Source organism: Cryptomeria japonica, chromosome 3, assembly GCF_030272615.1.
Source record: "Cryptomeria japonica chromosome 3, Sugi_1.0, whole genome shotgun sequence".
In the NCBI taxonomy this organism is placed as follows: domain Eukaryota; kingdom Viridiplantae; phylum Streptophyta; class Pinopsida; order Cupressales; family Cupressaceae; genus Cryptomeria; species Cryptomeria japonica.
In genome coordinates, this window is record NC_081407.1 from 236,733,898 (window position 1) to 236,755,650 (window position 21,753).

Consider the following 21,753-nt stretch of genomic DNA (forward strand, 5'->3'; position numbering starts at 1 on the left):
TCTATGGAAATATAATAAAGTATTTGTTTAAGTTTTAAATTCTTTAATCTTAGTTTTCATAATCATATATATTTAAGTATAAATTTCAAAGGTGGAGTCCATTAAAAAATTAAAGAATATTTATATAAATTATTATTAATTTTAATTATCTCATTTAAAAAATATATATAATAATCTTTTATATATAGATTATTTTTTAAATTTTTGTGAAATATTTCTAATTAATTAATATAATAAAATTATTTATTTTTAATTATTATTAAAAAATTTAAATAATTTCAGAGTTTATTTATGAAATAATTAAAATCAATATTTTTACTTGATTAATCGAACAATGCAATAATACATTAACACATCTTTAAGTATAGCTATCAAAGTCACCAAAATAGGAAATTGTTCAAAAATTGTACATGTAAATTCATATTGAGTCATTTCTTAAACATAGCTCATGATATTTATTATGTTGAAAATTGTTGGCAAATTCTATATGTTAACTCATATTTGATCATTATTTAAGAACAACCATCAACAATACCTATCGACCCACCGACATTATTTAGAAATTTATATGTAAACTCGTGTTTAATGAATGCTTGTGTATGTGTGTGTGTTTTCTTCTCAATATACCAAATTTTCTTTTAATTATACCAATTTTTCTTTTCATGATATCTTGAGTTTTCTTCTTACAATATAAATTCCTTTTTGAAAATTTGAAAACCCACTCAAACAATATTGTTAAAAATTATTTTAAGAACAATAAAATAAAAAAAAATGGGAGAAAAATATGTATGAATGTGTATTTTGGAGCAAAAGAGACAAACAAATGGCCACTTTGCTTGGGGAGTTGACAAACCTATGCAATGTTTTTGGTACAATATATAAAAAGGGTAACTTCTGCAAGGCTTTTCATTTAAGTGATGATAACTGGAACAAGTACAAATTCTGCAATATACTCATTCATTCTTAATGCATTGCTTTTGGATTTTCTATTAAATATTTATCAACAGAAAATCACTTAGAAGAAAGTGCACCCATGCCTATCAAATTAATATACTATGATAGTTCTATAATTAATAAAATAAATTAATTATTATATGCAATAGACAATTATGCTTGAACTTTTGCATCCACTTTTTGAATTACATTCCATAATCCTCGTTTAGAAAAGGAAACATATTAAACAGTTATTAATCTAAATTAATTATTATTTTGGTAAATGTAAATCCGACATGCTTGATAGGCAATACCAGTTGCTTTGGAAAATGATTGAAAACAACCAAAATTTAATGAAAGAATGTATATGTTTCATTCAATTTCTTTTTCCAATCAGAAACTAAAGCCGTTTGTATATTACAACATTGCCAAAACCCCCTCTTCAGTGGGAAATCCGGCAGTTCCTAACCACAAAAAAATGTACCGACTCTGACAAAGTAGTTGAAACTATATTCGAAAGCCAACTATTGCATTTCGGGAGAGCCTTGAGTAGGTAACATACACAACCTGGCATACATGGTACTTCACCTCCTTCGCCCCCACATCTTTCCAATATGCCAGCGCAGGATTTCTGTGTGGATTTTTTTCCACAGCTAACGCGGATTCTACTTTGTCCCACACTCCAAACTCAATTATCTGCTTCCCGTCCAGGGAGTCAAAAAAGGAAGCCGAGATCATTCCTTTGAAGCAGTTAAAGTAAGATCTAAGAATGGCGAGGCAGGAATAGGAAAGAATGTCCTGTCTCTTCCAACTGCAGTATAATCTTCGTATACTAACAAGGTCTCCAAGCAAGAGCTCTGCAAAGGGCACTCCTTTGACTGTTTGTTGTGAGCTCAAGCGGAACCAGCCTGAGTCAACTATTCTCACTGCACATTTGAGTCCCTAGTGAATGCTGTTGCCTGCACAGTGCACACCCAACACACCATTAATCTCATGATCAGCCCATTCTGAAAAATGCTTTTTTAATCTAATATGATGAATAGCTAACATACCTAAGGCAGATTTAAGGCCGTTTTGTCATCATTTTGTGACCCATCTTTGTATGCTGCAAATACAGCAGCCTGCATATATAAACAAGGCACTCTTATATGAGAGAAACTAAGTTAACCAATGATTGTTGTTGTTTTTAGATTTGATTGTGAGTTTATATTTATTTCGATCATATTTCATATTCGTTATCTGGTTATGGTGGACAACATTCTGATAATAGATCATTGCTTTGAAACGTTAATGAAAAAAATACTCAAAAACAGCAACAATCAACGTTATAGATCAAATTAACGAATGCACAAAGAGATATTCAGAAGGAAAATGGTACATACCCATGAAAAGTCTAGGTATCTGAGAATGGCGACGTTGTGTTTATGAGTCTTTTCGAGCAGAGAGCCCACAGTGGACATATGGGCTACTGCATCGTCTATGTCGCAGCCTTCCTCGGGTTTGAAGATGCCAAAAGACACCATTTGGCTATGGCCACGCTCAGTAGAAACAATCAATTTAGTTTGGGTTTTTTAGAAAAAATATTTTGAACAATCTGATCTTGCAGTTTGGTTTCTCTGCAGATCAAAATGGGGTGATATAAAGAACGCAAATAGAGCACATAGTGGTGCGTGCGTAGTTGGCATGCATATGAAAAGAGCGACACGATTAGGTAACTCTGGTTTATTTATAAAATGAAGAGAACATGTTCCGCCATAAATGCGGGAGACACGGAAAAAGTTGCTGTTAGGGAATGGCTCAAGAACATAATAATGGGGACGGCTCTTCGCTATATATATATTACAGAACGAGTCGAACTGAAATTAATTAATATACTGTAGCATAGGCATACGTCCTCTAGCGTGCTTCCTTGAGTCCTTCTACCACCCACACAAAGTTAAAAAAAAAATATAAATTAGTCATCCAAAAAAGTTTGGAGAACTATTTTATTAAAGCTAGTAGATTTCTACAATCCATAAAATTGATTTGTGTGATGTTTCTGGATTTGATTGTGAATATTTTTTTCATCAATGTTTCCGATCACACTCCATCATCAGGATGAGATAGAGAGATCATAAGGAGTAAAAATATTTACACAATCTCATCCTGATAGAACTATTTTTATTCCTTGTGATCTCTATCCCATCCTATGATGGATCCTAAACATTGATGAAAATAATATTCGCACAATCAAATCCAGAAGCAACACATAAATCAACTATTGTATTTTAAAAAATATATAATTCTATGTTAGTATACAATGTTGCTAAAGTTTAATTTAATCATATAAATGCAAGATTGTTGATCCAATCAAGGCATGTAGGAGTACTCTTTTTCTCTTAATTTATGGCTGAGTTTCTAGTATTTGTCTTATTATGACCATGTCTCTTGTAGATCTGGCGAGTTAACTCTAGTAAGGGTCGATGCAAAGGACAAGTCTTCTCAGTCTGGATTTGCATTTGAACTCCTCTAGCACATAAGTAGAATTTAGCCTTTCCTTTTGCTTTATAAAATAAATTCTAATTAATATTAAATAATTTAAAAGAAAAATTCTAATTAATTAAAGAGGGATAGGTCTAAACTTTTTATATATCTACTAAAGAATTTAAAATTACTTACAATATGATGTTAACTTCATTGGCTACTATTTGCTCTACTAACTTCTTGCTTGCAAACATGTGAAGTATAAGAAATATTGTAATATCAAAGAAAATAAATCAAAACCAAGGGCAAGGGAAACAAATGAAAATATTTATCTACCTTATTGCTTAAGCATACATTAGATATTATAAGTAATGGGAAAATAATGAATCTCAAAGATTATAGATAATTGAACGTTGGAAATTTGTAATTGATGATAATAACCATGTCTTGTGTTTCTAAAAAGAATTGAGCATTGCATTATAGTAATGGTAGTAATTTAAGTAATTCTATATAAACTATTTCCTTATGAAACATTTGATTAAGTGTAGGTTAACCTTTTAGACAATAAGGTAATGCAATAATCATAAATATGCCATAGGCTAGTCTAGAAGGAGGTTTACTTTAAAAGTTAAATGAACGGTTATAGAATATTAAAGAGTATGGATCAATATTGGTTTATGAAGTGTTGAATTCAAGTAAACTATTATCCTAATGATATTATTATGATTGACATACAAGGATTGTGTAATTATTTACTTAATAGAAATTGTTTGATTCGTTATTATTCAACTCTTACATCAATGGTTAAGTAGTTGTTCATGATGCATTATGGCCCTAAAATATTATTTGAATTCAATAATAGATGTACAATTGTATTTCTTGTTTCATTATTGATTGTATTATGAGATGGAACTCAAGTATATGAAATGATGTCAGACAGATGAGCAAGGATTAATGCTTCTGTCTACTTATGTATGCTTAGTGAATCTTGTGTGCATTGTATCATTACAATAGCATTACAATGTACATATGTGATGTTGCACAAATTTCATTACTCTTTCCAATATTGCATTTCTAGGCATCCTCGTGTTGGGTTAGGTATTCTTCATGTCAATTTTTTTTTTCATGGAAGTGTAAATGCTTTGTGATTGGGTGTCTAAGCATTTTGTTAATGTTATCGTTGGTGATTTAAAAAGGGGAGATTAATGTTGGGATTCCCTGTTAGGGTGGTATTCACAATTTTTACATTATGTATTCATTGTATTTGACCTTGTGGTTTCTTATAAAGGGTATTATTTCCTTATATTTTTCCTTGATATTGGCTTATGTATTAAATCCTCATGTTGAATTAAAATTTCATGACTTTGATCTTGTATGTTTGAACATGTGGAAAATATTTATGCTTGATTATGTGTGATTTGTGAATTATGTTAATTCGATACCATGGTGGTCTTTACACCAAAGGTGATCTAACCTTTTTAATAATTTCATGTAATGTGAGTAGAGTGGTAAAGTTCAAACTCTTCAATGTTAGATTCCCTAAAGGAAACCTAGAATTAATATAATGTATGATGAATTTATTAGGCTATAGATTGATGGTAGGCCTAAACCTCCAACCTTGTAAGATAGGCAATAAAAATCCCAAGACACATTATGGAAACTAGGACATCCTTCACTAAAAGCCTAGAGAAAATATTTGAGATGTTTTTTAATTCTCAAGTAAGAAGCCATCACAAGAAGCTAAAAAGAAAAGTAATACACATATGTTGCTATCAAAACTTTGAGAAAATTTATAATTACCTACTAAAGAATGTACAACTTGTTAATTCAATTGTAGAGATTTTTAACAATTCTACCAACCACCGCATACCAAAGTGTGGAAGCAAAGGCTTAGAAATCAAAGTGAGTTTCTATTAAGGGGAACACTTGCCCATAATCAATACGTTTATAGCTAAAATAATTAACATAATTTATCTAGAGAGAAAAGAGTATTGATAACATTAATTATTTTCCATTAAATGTTTAGCTCCCAAAAGCCGATAGAGCTCCTTATATCCACTAATAATTTTGGCTAACTTAACCAACTTCTATAACTTAGGCATAAACCATCCTATTTTGAGAAAACTCTAATGGATTATAAGTTACGATTAATCTTGCCAACCCATTGACATATACTTGAAATGGGATGACACTATATATGCACTATGACCTTACCTAAGTTGTTGTTCCTAATATTTATGAAAAACATATTACAAGTAAAGTGTACAAAGAAACTAACTTACCCTAATAAAAAAGAGTAACAAGAACAACACATAATAACAAGTACATAATAATAACATTCAAACAGTAATACTATTCTATGCTCATTAAAGAAATAATGGTGCATTAGGATTTTGAACAAAAGAACAATATTCTATGCTACAAACTGAATCTAATATGCAAAAATAAAATGTAAAGAGTTACATTACCTCAAGTGGGCCCTACCATGGGGTAATAGGATCCTCTCAAATTAACATTAATATGAAATATCTTTATCAACATAATATATTATTCATGAACATCCAATATACATTAAATATATTATGTAAATTGCTTCACAATCATAATCTTACACCAAAGAGGTTCATTAACCATATTTGGTCTGGCTTGGATTTATTTATAGACTAAACTTGACTAACTAACCTATTTCTATCTATCACTCATTGCATACATTAAGGAAGATGATTATTAAATTTTTGAGAAAATATAAACATTCTTAGAGTCCTAATATGACTATACAAAACAAAAAAAACACTTTAAGAACATAAATATCCATAATGAAACTACACAATATAATCTTACTAAATAGTAGCCACTAAGAAAGATAGTCAACTATTGAGGAAGTCTTTATATAGTAGGAATCCTTCCAATAGTTTTGGATAAGTACATTAACATTTACTTATTCAAATTGTGTTTTTCCTTGTTGTTTTAGGAATGAGATAGGGTTTGTCTTCAAGTGCAGGAATTGATTTAGGAAGTCTAGTTTGATTTCTACGTATCAAGTTAGTACATGCTAACATTCTACATGATCTTAATTATATAAACCTATCATATTTCATACACAATCTAAGCATTCACATATCATATTATCATTCATTCAACAAACATATTATAGTCCTTACAACCAGTCATAGTGATGGAAAGTATGAGGTTTAAGATAAAGGTTTGGAGCATGTGTTAAATATAAATGTATGATGAAAGATCATGAAATTTGAGTCAAAATATCGAGTCATCATTCCATCCAATTATATCTCTATTTTTCCACTAATAAGTAGGTGCAATTGGTTCTTCATTAGAGTGACTCGCAGAACTCTGAGTGTGCGGTCATGCCAAGGTGTTAGATGAGTAAACTCCAATAGAAGATATTTGCCCATTCAATTCTCTATCACCTAGATTTTTTTACCTTTGCATTGTACTCCACAGTCCCTCTCCAATCTTGCATTGGGCATGAAAGTAAAGGTGGTTGAAAGAGAAGTGGTAACTAAGTGAGTTCCTAGTCCCTATCCAATTTCATATACCTCCTAACTTTGCTAATTACAACATGATATTTTTATAAGGAGTGTAATATTTTAGATGAGCACACATTCTCTTGTATCATAACTCAAAAACTATTTTTTCATTGTGTAAGATTTTAGTTGAGCAAAATTATTTTACATCATATATTTAAAAATATCAAATATTTAAAATATTTGAGCTCCCTTAGTTTACTCTCAAATAAATTATCTTATCTAAAGTGATCATTTGGACATAAAAATGTAAGAAAGTAGTTAGACAAATAAGATAAAAAGAGAAGTTGGGAGGAGATGAAAATGTATATCTTTGTTGAGGGTAGTGGGGGATTCATGTTTCATTCCATTTGACCGGCAACATTTCAGTTTAATATAAATATAGACCTCATACCAACATTTTAATAATTTTGTCTTATTTGTGAGGTAAGTGAACAATTAGCATAATGTTTGTTAATATTTTGATTATTACTATTCTCTCTAAGAATCCTTCTAAATGTGTCATTTTGGCTTTTATATCTTTCTAATCTTTAATTCCTCTGAATATTATGTTTTTCAATTGATCCCTTATTGGGGATGTCATAAGCATCAATCAGTTTTATTTCAATATTTTTTTCCAAACTTGTTTCATATCGATTTATTGAATCAATATTATTAGCTAATATTTAATTTGTTAAAAAAATTTTCAATTTCAACAATCATGGAGAAGCCATTTAACCTATTTACCATTAATGAAAATATTTATTTTTCTATTTCCTTAAGAACATATAAAACTGATAAAACAAGATGTAAATTGAAACAATTTATTACATTATTGTTTTACTATGATATCTATGAAAATATTTATTCCACTTTTATTCACATGGATATCATCAGTAAAATAAGAAACCAATACAAATAATTGATTTTTTCAAAGAGAAAATAGCACATCTAATGAGAAATAATTTGAACAACTTAAAAAATAAATCATCTTACTTTGTAAGATTTACATATCTTATGTAGAGTAATTAAAATCATGTGTGTAAAAAAGTCAAATATCATATGGTTAACAATTAAAGCTATGTGCAACAAGTAGCCAAACAATGTTGGAAACTACATTAGTGATGATATTACTTTCTAAGGATGCAAAGAAGCAATTTAATTCGATAAAGAAGAAAAAGAAAATTGATAAATTTGAATAGATTTGTTTCAAGAAAATCACAAGAACTAATAAAGAGAACACATGTACAAAATATTTGCGCTTATAATAAACCCAACTAATGTGTATGCAATACTATACAAAAAGAAACCAACAAAACGTAAAAAGAAATAAATAAACAATAAATACCTTATTCTTTCTCTAATCCAAACTTTAAAGTTTTAGAAACCACACAATTCAAATGACAAGGTAGTATTCTAAAGAAATATGTATCTATCTACAAACCCTTCTATCCACAAATGGAAGAAATTATAAACATCTATAGATTAATATTGAAGAACATATTTTAATATGGAGGATATATACACATTTAAATGGGAGTACATGAACATGGACATCAAAAAAGAAGTAATATATAAGCTATCATGATTAAAATTGATTTTATGACTGAACTCTTAAGACCTTTCAAGCAATCTTTCTTTTATTATAATTCTTTCGGAACTCACTTTTTCTAAAAGAAAAATATTTATTGGAATAAAAATGAAAAGTTGCTCCTTCTCAAAGGAGAATGTCTATTAGCATAAAATAGGAACTCATTATTTTTAAGAAAAAAAATCTTATCAACATAAACATCAATATCATGTCTAACAATTTTTACTAAATTAATATATTATTAAATTAATTTGTAAAGTAGAATTTTAAGTAAAAATTTTTATATCCACCTTTTGAATTGCATTCTATAGTCTTTTTTTAAAATGAATAAAGACATTAATTAGTTAATGTAAAGTAACTAGTATATTTATATTCTAAAAAAAATATATGTAAAATAATGCTAAACATATCACATAATTGTTTTGCATGTTTATTAGTTGTCAAGAAAGACATGGAGCTAATAATGCTGCACATTAAAGATGTAACAATTTCATATACTTAGAGACAAGTGGCAATGATTCTATTTTATTCAGATTAATAAAATAATACTTATAGAGAAACTAAAACATGCATGCATTTACCTTTCATCTACACATCAAATTTATTGAAAATCATTTTTTTATTTACAGATATTTATATGTCATTATAGATACCTCTCGACATAAATATTACTTTACAAAAAACACATCCTACTTGCTTGATAGAAAAAACCAGTGGCTTTGAAAAATGGTCGTAAACCACCAAATTTAATGAAAGAATGTATAAGTTTCATTCAATTTCTTTTTTCAAATCAGAAACTAATCCGTTTGTATATTACAACACTGCCAAAACCCCCTATCCGGCCTAACCACCAAAAATGCACCGACTCTGTCGAAGTAGTTGAAACTATATTCGAAAGCCAACTATTGCATTTTGAGAGAGCCTTGAGTAGGTAACATACACAACCTGGCATACATGATACTTCACCTCCTTCGCCCCCACATCTTTCCAATATGCCAGCGCAGGATTTCTCTGTGGATTTTTCTCCACAGCCAACGCGGATTCTACTTTGTCCCACACTTCAAACCCAATTATCTGCTTCCCGTCCAAGGAGTCAAAAAAGGAAGCCGAGATCATTCCTTTGAAGCTGTTAAAGTAAGATCTGAGAATGGCGAGGCAGGAGTAAGAGAGAATGTCCTGTATCTTCCAACTACAGTATATTCTGCGTATACTCACAATATCTCCAAGCAAGAGCTCTGCAAAGGGCGCTCCTTTGACTGTTTGTTGTGAAGTCAAGCGGAACCAGCCTGAATCAACTATTCTTACTGCACACTTCAGTCCCCTGGTGAATGCTGCTGCCTGCAAAGGGCACACCCAATACACCATTAATCTCATGACCATCCCATTCTGAAGATGCTTATTTTATCTAAGACGATGAATATCAAACATACCTCAGGCAGATTTAATGTCGATTTGTCCTCATTTTGTGACCCATCTTTGTATGCTGCAAATACAGCAGCCTGCATAAATAAACAGGGCACTATTATAAGAGAGAAACTTAGTAAATGAATGATTGCTGTGATTTTAGATTGGATTGTGTTAAATTTTTATCGACGATCACATTTCATTATTTTTCATTTTGTTCATGTGTTCTATGACATTCTAATTTGAAACATTAATACAAAAGATTTACACACAATCAAATTCATAAACAGCAGCAATATATGTGAAAATCTAATATAAGGAATGACCAAAAAATGTTTCAAGAAAAAAATGATACATACCCATGAAAAGTCTAGAGATCTGAGAATGGCGACGTTGAGATTGTGGGTCTTTTCGAGCAGAGAGGCGACAGTGGACATGTGGGCTACTGCATCGTCTATGTCGCAGCCTTCCTCGGGTTTGAAGATGCCGAAGGACACCATTTGGCTATGGCCACGCTCATTAGAAACGGTCATTTTACTTTGGGCTTTTTAGAAAAAAATATTCTGAACAAACTGATCTTGCAGTATGGTTTCTGTGCAGACCGAAGTGGGGTATATAAAGAATGCAAATACAGCGCAGAATGGCGTGTACGCATAGTTGGCATGCATATTCGATTCTTCTCACGCGTATAAAGCATTTTGAAGAGAGCGACACGGTTAGGTAACTCTCGCTTTTTTATGCATATGCAACGTTAGGGTTTCTTGTATGTGGTCGTTGACAAGAACGCGTTTCAGACGTAAATGCGGAGACACGTAGAAAGTTTTGGTTAGGCAATGGGTAAACAAACAAAAGACCGACAGGGCTCGTCGTTTTATAAACATTACGGTACAATCGAGATACATTATCTCCAGCCTGGATTTGGGAGAACTCACCTCGCCTGCTTCCTCGAGTGCTTCCACCACCCACACAAAATAACAAATATAAACTAGCCATGGAAAAAACGGCTGCTAGAGCTGTTTTATTTAATTAATATTTATTAAATTTTTTTTTTATAATATTTATTAAACTAAGATGTTTTTTTATAAATAAGCATATCAGATTCTATTAATATATAAAACTAGCATATTTATTTTTAGAGGAATATAGGATAAAGTATACCGAAAGATATCATATTTGTTCATTATTTCACTTAAAAAATTATTATATTATTGTGTTGTAGTTAATATTAAAATATTATTAAGATATGATTCTATTACTATGTTTTAATATATTCTTATTTTATATAAGTGCACTTTTTAATAATATTAGATTGAGATATTTACAAAGTTAACTAATTGCACGATGGAGATAGAAGAATTGATTGATAGTTAAACTCAGATTGAGTGGTAGTTGAGAGGTGGAAGTGAAGATATAATTAGGATTAAATAATTAAAAGAAATATTAAATAAAAATAATAATTTTTTTTTTGTCTTTTATGCATTTAAGTGTCACAAACACATCAAATTAAATGCTTCTAGTTTTTATTGATGGACGTTTTGCATCCATATGTGAGCATAATACTCCTTCAACATAAATACCTAATATTAATTTATTCTGGTATCATAAAAATCAAAATATGTTTTTGATAAAGATAAACAAGTTTTACAGGGACCCGAAACCCCAAGTTTTACAGACCATGGCCAGCAACCAACCATACCAACAAACTAAGCAGAACCGGGGACGAGCCCCACACAAACCAAAAACAAAAAACAAACAATATGGACCAAAAAACAAGACCGCGTATTCAACTAAGAGAGTGCATCAAATCAGCATTTTTTTGAATAATACTCCTATTAATCTTCTCCATATCCTCCATGATGAATCTAGAGGTACCTTGGTCCTGGCTCCGGCTCTTGGTTCCAGTACACAGACCCAAACTGATCTTCCCAGCAGCAACACTCTGTCCAGCCTCCGAAGCAATCTTTTTCTTCTTTTCACCCATCAGAGGGTCACTAGCGATGGTCCTGGCTCTATAATCAGTCATCATGGAATAAATCTTTTCCAAACCATCATCGCTATTGTTCATCGCCTGCCTACTTATTTCCACCAGATTGTTCAAGTTTTCCTTGTTTAGATTTTCAAGTGATATAAATGCATCATGAAACCCTCACCTCTTTTACAATATGTCATTATTGTCCATAATCCATTCTAAATCTAGGGCAATTGTAAAAGAGGTGAGGGTTCCATGATGCAATATCACTTGAAAGTCAACTTTCATTTTGATCCTTATTTGTTAATTTGTACATTCCTCAATGTATTTAGGGGACATTTGGGAGTCCCATTTGGTAGGCATTGGGGATTTGCCTCTAAAGAAATGCCTTATCACATATTTGCATGATGGGGTTATTTAAATGACCAAGATGTGAAACCATGTATTTTATTTACTATTGGTTAGAAATGCAATAATTTGACTAATGTGATATATATAAGTATTTGGATCTAGGAAGCATGTAGAGAAGAGGCTTGGTGCTTCAAATATTTTTTATAGATTACTTTGCATAGATCGTGTAGACACTTAAAAATGTCTCATCAATAACGCACTAATTATTTATCTTTATTGATTAAATAATTCTTTAATTATTTAATTAGGCTAGTTATTCTTTCTTCTAAATTAATTTAATCATCATTAATAATTATTCTATTTCTTCCTAATCAGTTAATCATTTAATCTCTTCTTATATTAATTAAATAATTATTTAATTAGCTACAATTTAATTCCTTTAATTGAATAATATTTATTATTTGGTTAATTTTAATTTTTAATAATTAAATAATTTAAAGAAAATATTTAATTAACTAATTCATTCTTTTCAAAAATTCAAATTCAAAAATCCACAATTTCCAATGTTATCAAATTTCACTAAATATGCATTTCAATTTCACTTTTTGAAAATCCAAATTCAAATCAAATGAAAATGAAATTTGAATTTCATGTCAAATTACTACAGCACGTGTTGAAAATCTAACTAGCACTGACTTTTTGGCCAATCAATTTAGTCAACTTCCCAATCAAATTTGTTAACTCGTCAGTTAAATCAATTAACTCCCCTATCACCTTTTTCAACTCTCAATCATCTTTTCGGAATATATTAATCAATTTAGTTAATAAACCAATCAACTCAGTCATCTGATCAATCAATCTAGTTAACTCATCAATCAAATGAGTTCAACTGCTAATCAATTTGGTCTCAAGCAATCTCCATCATTGATCTATTTTGTTCCAGAATGCATCTCAACTGTCCAATTTCATCTTCCAGAATCTATAAGTTCAACTCAATTCTCCCATTTTGAGGAATCATGAACTTCGAATCTTTGTTCCATTTTGCAGGTTAACAATCACAACACTAGGAGCCAGCATTACACAAAGAAGAGGAGAAAAATTGAAGCCACATTGCGAATAGGGAGTTTTTCATTTGATTAATTATCTAATTCAAAATCTTTCATTGATTTACATTTAAGATTTATTAATTAGTTGGGCTTTTCATGATTTCCTTTATTCTAATTAGTTGGTTTCTGATGATTTTTTATGTGAAAACAGATCCATTAGAGTAAACACCATTTATTATGCCAGTCTTGTCAAGGTTGTGATGCTATCTATTTCTTACACCACAATCTTGTGTTGTGTCAAAGCCTCATAATTCTAGGGGCACCTACTTACTCCCAAATTTAATATAGATAGCAACAAAAATAATGGTCACACTATTTTTATGCATGTTTAGTTCAATCTTACCAAAGCTTCCTAAAATTATTATTGAACACCTTTTCATAATACCATGATCCTATCCAAAAGAATCACTGGATATCCCTAGAATCCATCAAGTATAATATAGATTAACATGGACAGAGTAAATAAGATTGTTGTTATTAGGAGATTCACTATTAGAGTTGGTGTTGTAAGGGTTTGAAGGTTGAGATATATAAGTTCTTTTTAATCAAAATTTTCAAAAAAAGACATAATTGTGATAGCTCATCTAGACTTTCTATGTTGAAATCTTTAATGTATAGAATATCTATCAAAATTAGTTTTGAGTTGAATGTAGGTACGGATAGTTTGGGTAATAAGATAGAAAGAAAAAAGAAAAAGGAAAATGTTAAAAGAAAAGCCACATAAGATATTATTGAAAATAAAAATATATTTTAAATATACTAGTGGGTTGAAAAGAAGTATAAAAAAATAAGTAGAAACCAAATTAGTGATATTTATTACTACCCTATCGAGACATGCTATCTATATTATATATTATATTATGCTCTGTAATGTTCAGAAACTGTCCAATACACGTGGCTATCAATGATTGGTGGCACACTACAAGACGCCGACAACAACGGCCTCCGCAGCTATTCTAGCTCCAAAACAGACTTGTTGTACAGCGTGTTAGTGACAGGTTAGTCATTCGGAACCGTTAACTGCAAAATCAATGGTATAAAACACGCGACTAATACGCGTGTTAGTCAATCCATACTGTCTTTTTGAAACCAGATTAAACGCGTCCGAGCAGTGGTCATCCGGTCTGCTGAATCCATCGTGTAGAACATAGATCTCACAAAACCTGATCATCATCTAATCCTTGTTGGCGCATGCCAAGACAGTTGTCTGAATAGAGCCCAATCACTACGCGTTGCCATTTCAATGGCTGCTAAACTCTTGTATTGTCGGCGTGAAAACACTTGATTTTAAATGGCCCATAGATCCTTAGTCTTTGCATCAGACCCACGTAGATTGCATTCTCTGTGATAAATTTAGACGTTCTGCCGTCCAAGTCATTGCGTAGGGCAATTGTTTTGTGCAAGGTTATTCAAAAATTTGGTCCATGTGAGTCAATTATTAGTTTTCGAGATGAATCATTGTGGATCTTGGAACATATGAACGCAACTATTGGAGACTGTTAATGATGTTCAAATTAGTAGAGGTAAAGGATAAATTGAAACCATATGTAACGAATTGAGACGACTGTAAGTTCTTGATGGGATAAACAAATGGAAACAACGTGAGCCGGCATTGTGTGAACTGTGCATTCGAATTGATTTGTAACCCAAAACTCGTTAATATGTCCACATGATCTTGGTGGGTTTCAGGATTTAAATTAGTTGTGTATTCTTGTTTTCCCCGACTTTCAATTTAAAGGAGATATGCTATCTTTGATTGAGTCATTTCATTCCTTGTATAAGGGGAAAATTAATGCTACTTTGTATCTAGCAAATGCTCAACGATGGACAGGAGGTGAGTATTTTAGACTTGAGAATTGGATCTCTATCCAAACAAAGCATTGGAAAGGTGAAGATAATTGATATTGATAGTTTGGAAATCTAAGAGTGAAATGCTTATTATGAGGTAGAATATGGGAGATCGTGGAACTACTTTATGTTGTTTAAATGATCAGAAATTCATGAATGTTTTTTATTAAGGAAAAAATGGGTTTTACAGGGATCCGAAACCACAGAGTAACAATCAAAAGATTAAAACATTAAGTTCACCAGACAAGAAAGCTCCAAAGCCAGGAAGAAAAGCCAGCAGCAATAGAATAGAAACCACCAAAAAATGCACACAAAAAGGAACACACTAACCTAAAGTCTTGAGAGTTTCAGCCACATCAGTCTTGAGGGCGCACATATCCCGAGCAACTTTCTTCAGGTCCTGAATCTCCAGAGGCTTCATGTCCACTTTCCTCTTCAAGTTAGCTCTGGTCCTTTTGTAGGGTCCAAAATCCTCTTTTCTATCTTTGTCCTCTTCAAGGTCCACAATCAAAGTGCCCTTCTGAGTCACTTCCTGTTTGTCCACCACGGTACTCAGAGTAGAGGTCGTTTGCTTAAATATCTTGTGACTATGCTCCATTATAGTAGTCATTATGCCCCTAATCTTCTCCATTTACCCTTCCATGTGCTTCATTTTTTTCTTATTATCAATTTTCATTTCTCCATAACCTAAATTGTTCTTTGTAAACATTTAGTCATCGAGACCTTTTCCTCTTCAGTCCATAAAGCCCCATTAACATTATGAGTCATGACTTTGGTTTCCAAATCTTTCAGCTTGTTAGAGACGACTATGTTCTTGATGATGAGCTCTTTAATCTCATAAAAGACCCATTTGATCAATAAAAAATAATCGACCACCCCATTTCTTGCAATAGCCAGGATATCATCAGGGAATTCCCTGTCTAGCTTAAAATAATGATCATTCAGGTTGACATTACCTGGGAATCTAGGGCAGTTCTTCCTATTAGTAGGTAGATGTGAAGAAAAGGAACCCTCGACATATTTAGAGAAAGCGGTATTGTCATTAGGGGGGTCTTTGTAGTAGGACACTAGTTTCATCTAAGAAGTGTTCTTCTCCCTTTCTAGTACATCTTTAGAGGAACCCTTAGGTGTATCTTTACGAGTATTAGAAGAGACCTCACTTTTTCTCGAAGGCTTACTATGTTTAGTTTTCTTGGGCCCCTTCTTGGAAGAGGGGGTCTCCTCCTTTTCTCAATTTGAGTCTAAATCCTCATCCTTCTCAGACATACTAACATTGGTAAAATAACCTTCAGAGGCCGAGACAGAGATAGGGTTTGATGGGAAAGGCAGTTGACTATAGTGCTCATAGATCAATCTAATTAGGCCAACATGTATCACAGGGTTTTTCCTAGAGCTCTTTCTATGTAGATTAATGCTATGGTTTAAAGAACAAAACAAATAATGGGGAAAGGAAACACTCACCTTATGACGGAAGTGGTTGAGAAGGGCAAAGTGATAGCCATAAACCCTGATGAATCAACCATCCAAAGTGATATACTCCATGATAATTCTTAGAAATTCCCTCCAAATAGTCTTGACAGTCCCATCTTCAAAGTAACTGCTAGAAATTTTTACAAGAGCCTCACTCTCTTCCTCAGTTTTTGGAAATTTAAGGACAACTTCATCAGAGAAGTTTCTATCCCTAAAGAATTTAACTCCCTCCGTAGAGAGCCCAGTAACTTCTCCAATCACATTCTCATCAACTTTTACCCTCTAGCCAAAGAGAATAATTTCAACCTCCTTCCAATTCTTCGCAAAATATAGGGTTATTTTTGGGTCTAGGCCATGAAGCTTATCAATGAAGGGGACCAATCCCCCTCTTTTAATGTGTCTCCAGACTTGTGGCTTCTTCTTACTCTTGTCACATGTAGTCAGCTCGACCCATTTCCTATTGCCTCCCATTTTTGTAGTGCTCTTTCTTCTGTGTCTCACAACTTGAATGAACAGAGAACAAATCCAGTAGTAGAGCCAAAATGCCCAAAAAAAATGCCAAACGTTGTCACCTTTAAGTGTAATTAATGCACCTTCATCATGACAAATAAGGGTGAAGTACCAATCCTTTTCCATACTAATCATCATTAAAAGTGGAAGATTTCCCATGCATGATATCGAAGCCAATTAAGGCTTTGACATTAGCACCAAGATCATTTCAGGTATGCCACATACGCCCTCCATTTAGCTTTACCCCCTCATTGGCAAAAAAATCAGACACCTGATTAGCTTCCCAATAAATATCGGTTATCTTAACTTTGTCAAAGCTGGTGAGGATGGCCTTAGCCCCATCTATCTATCTTTTGATAGTCCAGGATGGGGGTGACTAAGCTTGTAGACAATCAATTATATTTTTTGAATCTCCCTCTATCCAAATATTTCTAAAGATCTTTTTATAAGCTAGATTAATAACATTGTAAGCACCTATGGCTTTGACAATGTGGTGGGATTGGGAGGCCAGGGATAGAAACTCGTGAATGTTGTGTTACATGTTATAAGGATGATTTTTGTAAAGTGTTGTAGTGACACCAACCTTAGTAGGTATGGATCCAAGAGGGGGGAATAATTGGCAAGCAAATGAAATATTTGATATATTGTTTTCAAGGAGATGTATTATTACAGACTACAATGATTGTAGAAACACTATAGACTAAATTCGATGAAAAAGATTTTAAAAATTCAAATAAAATGCAATTGGCAAGTGTAAAGCCAAATTCCACAACTTTTGCTAGCATCTTATTTTAGAATAAAATGAATGCATAAAGAAATAAAATAAATCATATTACTGTTGATTGGATCATGCTAATCACTTGTTCATTGCATTCAAGTTATACAAAAATCTACACCATTACTTTACAATCAGTTGGTTGAAGTATTTATGATGGATGGTGAGGTGAGAAGCAATAAGAAATTATGTCAAAAATGGTTTATGCTGAAAGAATCCAATCCCCCATATAATTTCACTAATCACTTTTAAATATTGCTCCATAATCTAGAAAATATGGGTCACAACATAAAGTCATGTCAATTACCTATTTCCAATCACTTATTCACTAATACAAGGGTAGACATTCACAAAAAACCCCACTAGATGACAACCATTAGATATTCATTTTACTTCTCATAATCCTAAAAGACTTCTAAGATATACAAACTTAGTCTCACATAAAGTCTTGGCAAAAAATAATGTCATATATTCCTTTGTCCTATAATATGTCAAAGATGAATCACCTATTGCTAGATGAGATGCTTAATGTAATGGTGATATACATATCTATGCTTTGTCCTAGCATGAGACATTGAAATCTTGGAAAATAAATATTTAAGAATTTATATACTTGCAAAGTTCTAATGAACATATTCCTTCCTCTATTTTCATCTCTAGATATTCCAAACTCCCATCTTCTCCATACCCTTGGATAGTCCTCAATATTCCCCGCATTCTGTTAACTTGCAAATTTCTAATAGATTTATTTTATTTCCTATCAACTTTTAGATATGCAAACCTCTGACACATTTATAATTTTTAATATTCATTATTTTTATTCTTTTCTTATGAAATCATGTCACACCATGAAACCCCCAGACTTCCTCTAGTTTTACCAATATTTTCAATAACTAGTTTTACATCATATTCCTATAGAATTATTCAATGGATTTTCTATTTCTTACCACTTTTTATGTGTAGCTTCTTTGGTCTTTGATATGTTCCTACCACTAATTTTAGACCCATTTCACGCATGTTTCTGACAAACTCAAATCATTGATTTCATCTATTTGTTGAGTTTTGATGGAATCCTAGACTTTCGTTCCCATGTCTTGTTTTCACCTCTAGTTTCACAATAAAATCCCATAACTTTATTCTTTAATATTTTCCCTCAAATTCCCTTCGATCCTTTTTCTTAATAGACTTTAAGTGGACTTCTAGGAATCCATTCTAATGTCCCATCCTAGCCTCCAATTCTATAACAATATCTTACATTTCTTTCAATTCAATTCCATTGTTCAATCCTGATATTAATTTTTTATGGGATCTTGTATTTTCATCTATTTCTAGTTCTCACTTTTAGTCACATAATGAAATACAACATATGCAATTTATTTCTTTTATTCTACATTTAAGTTTCACATTTTTTATAGAGTGCCTTGATCACTCACCAAATCTTCCTAAAACCACATTAATGAGTATTTTTAATACTTAAAACTACTAAAAGAGTATTTTCCCACCTAATATCCAATGTTCATCCTAAGGGAATAGGTCTAGATGTAATTTCCATGATGTATTCAATAAAGAAATCTAGTTAACCATATGATGTGTTATTTGAATTTCAAATATTGATGACAATTGTGCAACATCTATATTTCTCATTTAGAAAATTCCATGGGCTTTCATTGGTCTTGGAAAATAGATTTAGGAAATCCAATTATCAATTTAATTCCTACAAGTGAGAAGGTGACCAAAAAACATGTTATGTATTGGTTTATTCTTCAAACAAATGATTAATCATTTTTTGAAATGGTGTTGAACTAGGAGTACTAGATTAGAAATATAAAATAAGAGATTATTTAATCTTTATTCCTACCACTCATTGGGAGGAGAAAAATAAACAAGAACCAAATTCAATCTTGAAGGAGAGATGAATACTATGTTTGATTATTTTTTTTCTTTTTGATTGATTATGATTGGATGTGATTACGATAAGAAATGATGCAAAATAGGAAAAAAACAACATAGATAGGTAGATACATAAATGAAATTCAACTTAGAAGTATATAGATCTTGGAATGAAATGCAAAGATTAACTTGTGCTTTAAATCTAGGCCCGAAACAATCAAACTATAAAGCTAAGCAACTTAGTCCTAAGAAGTGTCCTACAAGTTGAGGCTTTAGATATTGAATTAGAAGGTTCTATAACTTAATTTCTCCAAAAACCATCTAAAAAGAATAAAACTATGGAGCTGATTAGATTAATCTTAAGGTTTTTACCTATTTAAAATTTGGAATTGTGTGTCTTAGTCTACTCTACACAAATCCAGTATTTTCTGTTGTCAGATATGTAACTTGCATTGACAAAGAGAAATTGTTGTGCTATATAGCTTGGGTTTTCCTAAGTCAAACACCAAGTAAGAATTAACCTCCACTATAGAAATTTAAGATTAAAAAAGATAGATTACCCCTAGTAGGACAAATGATAAATTTGAAAGGAAATATTGAATTGAAAAGATATTACATTAGGCTTGATAATGGTGTATTACAATTCTCTTTGGATAAGTCCTCCAAGGGTTGATGCAATAACATGAAATAATTAGACATAAAATAATCAATCATGAAAACAGACTTGTATATATGTTGTTGTAGCTTTCTAATCCTTAGTGCTTAGGTGTAAAGATACTTGCTCAATAATACTCACTCTAGAGGGATTATGGCACTAGGAACTCACTATGTAGGGTTCTCAAGGTATTTCTTAATTTAGGAAGACTTCTAATTCTCATGTCAAATTATTGAGATTAGATAACAAATAGAAAGAATCAAACTATTTGAAATATCCAAATTTGGTCCCCTCTAGAGGGATTATGGCACTAGGAACCCTAGTCCACCCAAAATAGGAGTAGATAAGGATGGATGTAGAGTAGAAGGTCCTATGACATAGGATCTAGTCACCTTATGAGCATATGACAATATTTTCTATTAATGAAGATGCCAAAAATAGGCTTAAAAGGAGCTCTCGAGTGGCACACTAAATAGATATTTCAAAGTGTGAATTTTTTTTGAGACTTAACTCTATAGATATTTGAGACCTAAATTGATTTGTCTAGAAATGTGCGAATTTTTTTTGAGACCTAACTCTATAGATATTTCAAAGTGGTTTAACCAAATTATTCAAAAAAGAAAAATACTTTTTAGGAAAAAAAATTGATGATAATAATTAATTACCTACACTATTTCCAAATAAAAGTATCCACTTCTAGTATATCAATTAATCTTGTAGTAAACAATAGAACATATGATAAATAGTTCAAGAAGCTAAAATAATTTGATTTGAAGTAGCACATGAAATCAATAATACTATTTAAAAATATAGAGAAAAAAAATTCTTATTTTTCTTAAAGGCATTTCAATAGAACAATACCTTTTTAAATGGGTCTATACTACCTAGGAGCTCAAGGGTGGCATTATTGAATTCTTTAGGGGTTTGGGTAGGAGATACATATAATTCATCTTTTTTTACTTTGACCATACCCATGTGGTGCTACAACATGGATCATGGATTATCTCTAGGCAAACTTATTATGTACAATCTTGGATCCTATATTTTCACCCAGAAGGCATTATTTAATCTAGATACACAACGTGGATTGAATTTACCTATCTCAAATTTAGTCTTTCATCCCCTTCTATAAAATATCATACATATACTAGGAAAACTATTATGGTGCAAGCAACAGATTTATAAATTGGATAGCCTATGCTTGCATCCTAGGGCCTACATCGTAATGGACCTAACTCAATCCCTACCTAGTTCTATTAAGCTA

At 31.6% G+C, this 21,753-nt stretch overlaps 1 protein-coding gene across 1 annotated transcript; it reads right to left on the bottom strand.

The window, feature by feature from the left end:
- Positions 1-9,154: 9,154 nt before the first annotated feature.
- LOC131074360 (uncharacterized) lies at positions 9,155-10,487 on the bottom strand. Its single transcript, XM_058010955.2, has 3 exons — positions 10,275-10,487; positions 9,942-10,010; positions 9,155-9,849 (listed from the first exon to the last, which is right to left on the bottom strand). Exons 1-3 carry the CDS (start codon positions 10,446-10,448, stop codon positions 9,397-9,399), a joined length of 696 nt encoding a protein of 231 aa, XP_057866938.1. The 5' UTR covers positions 10,449-10,487; the 3' UTR covers positions 9,155-9,396.
- Positions 10,488-21,753: the final 11,266 nt, after the last annotated feature.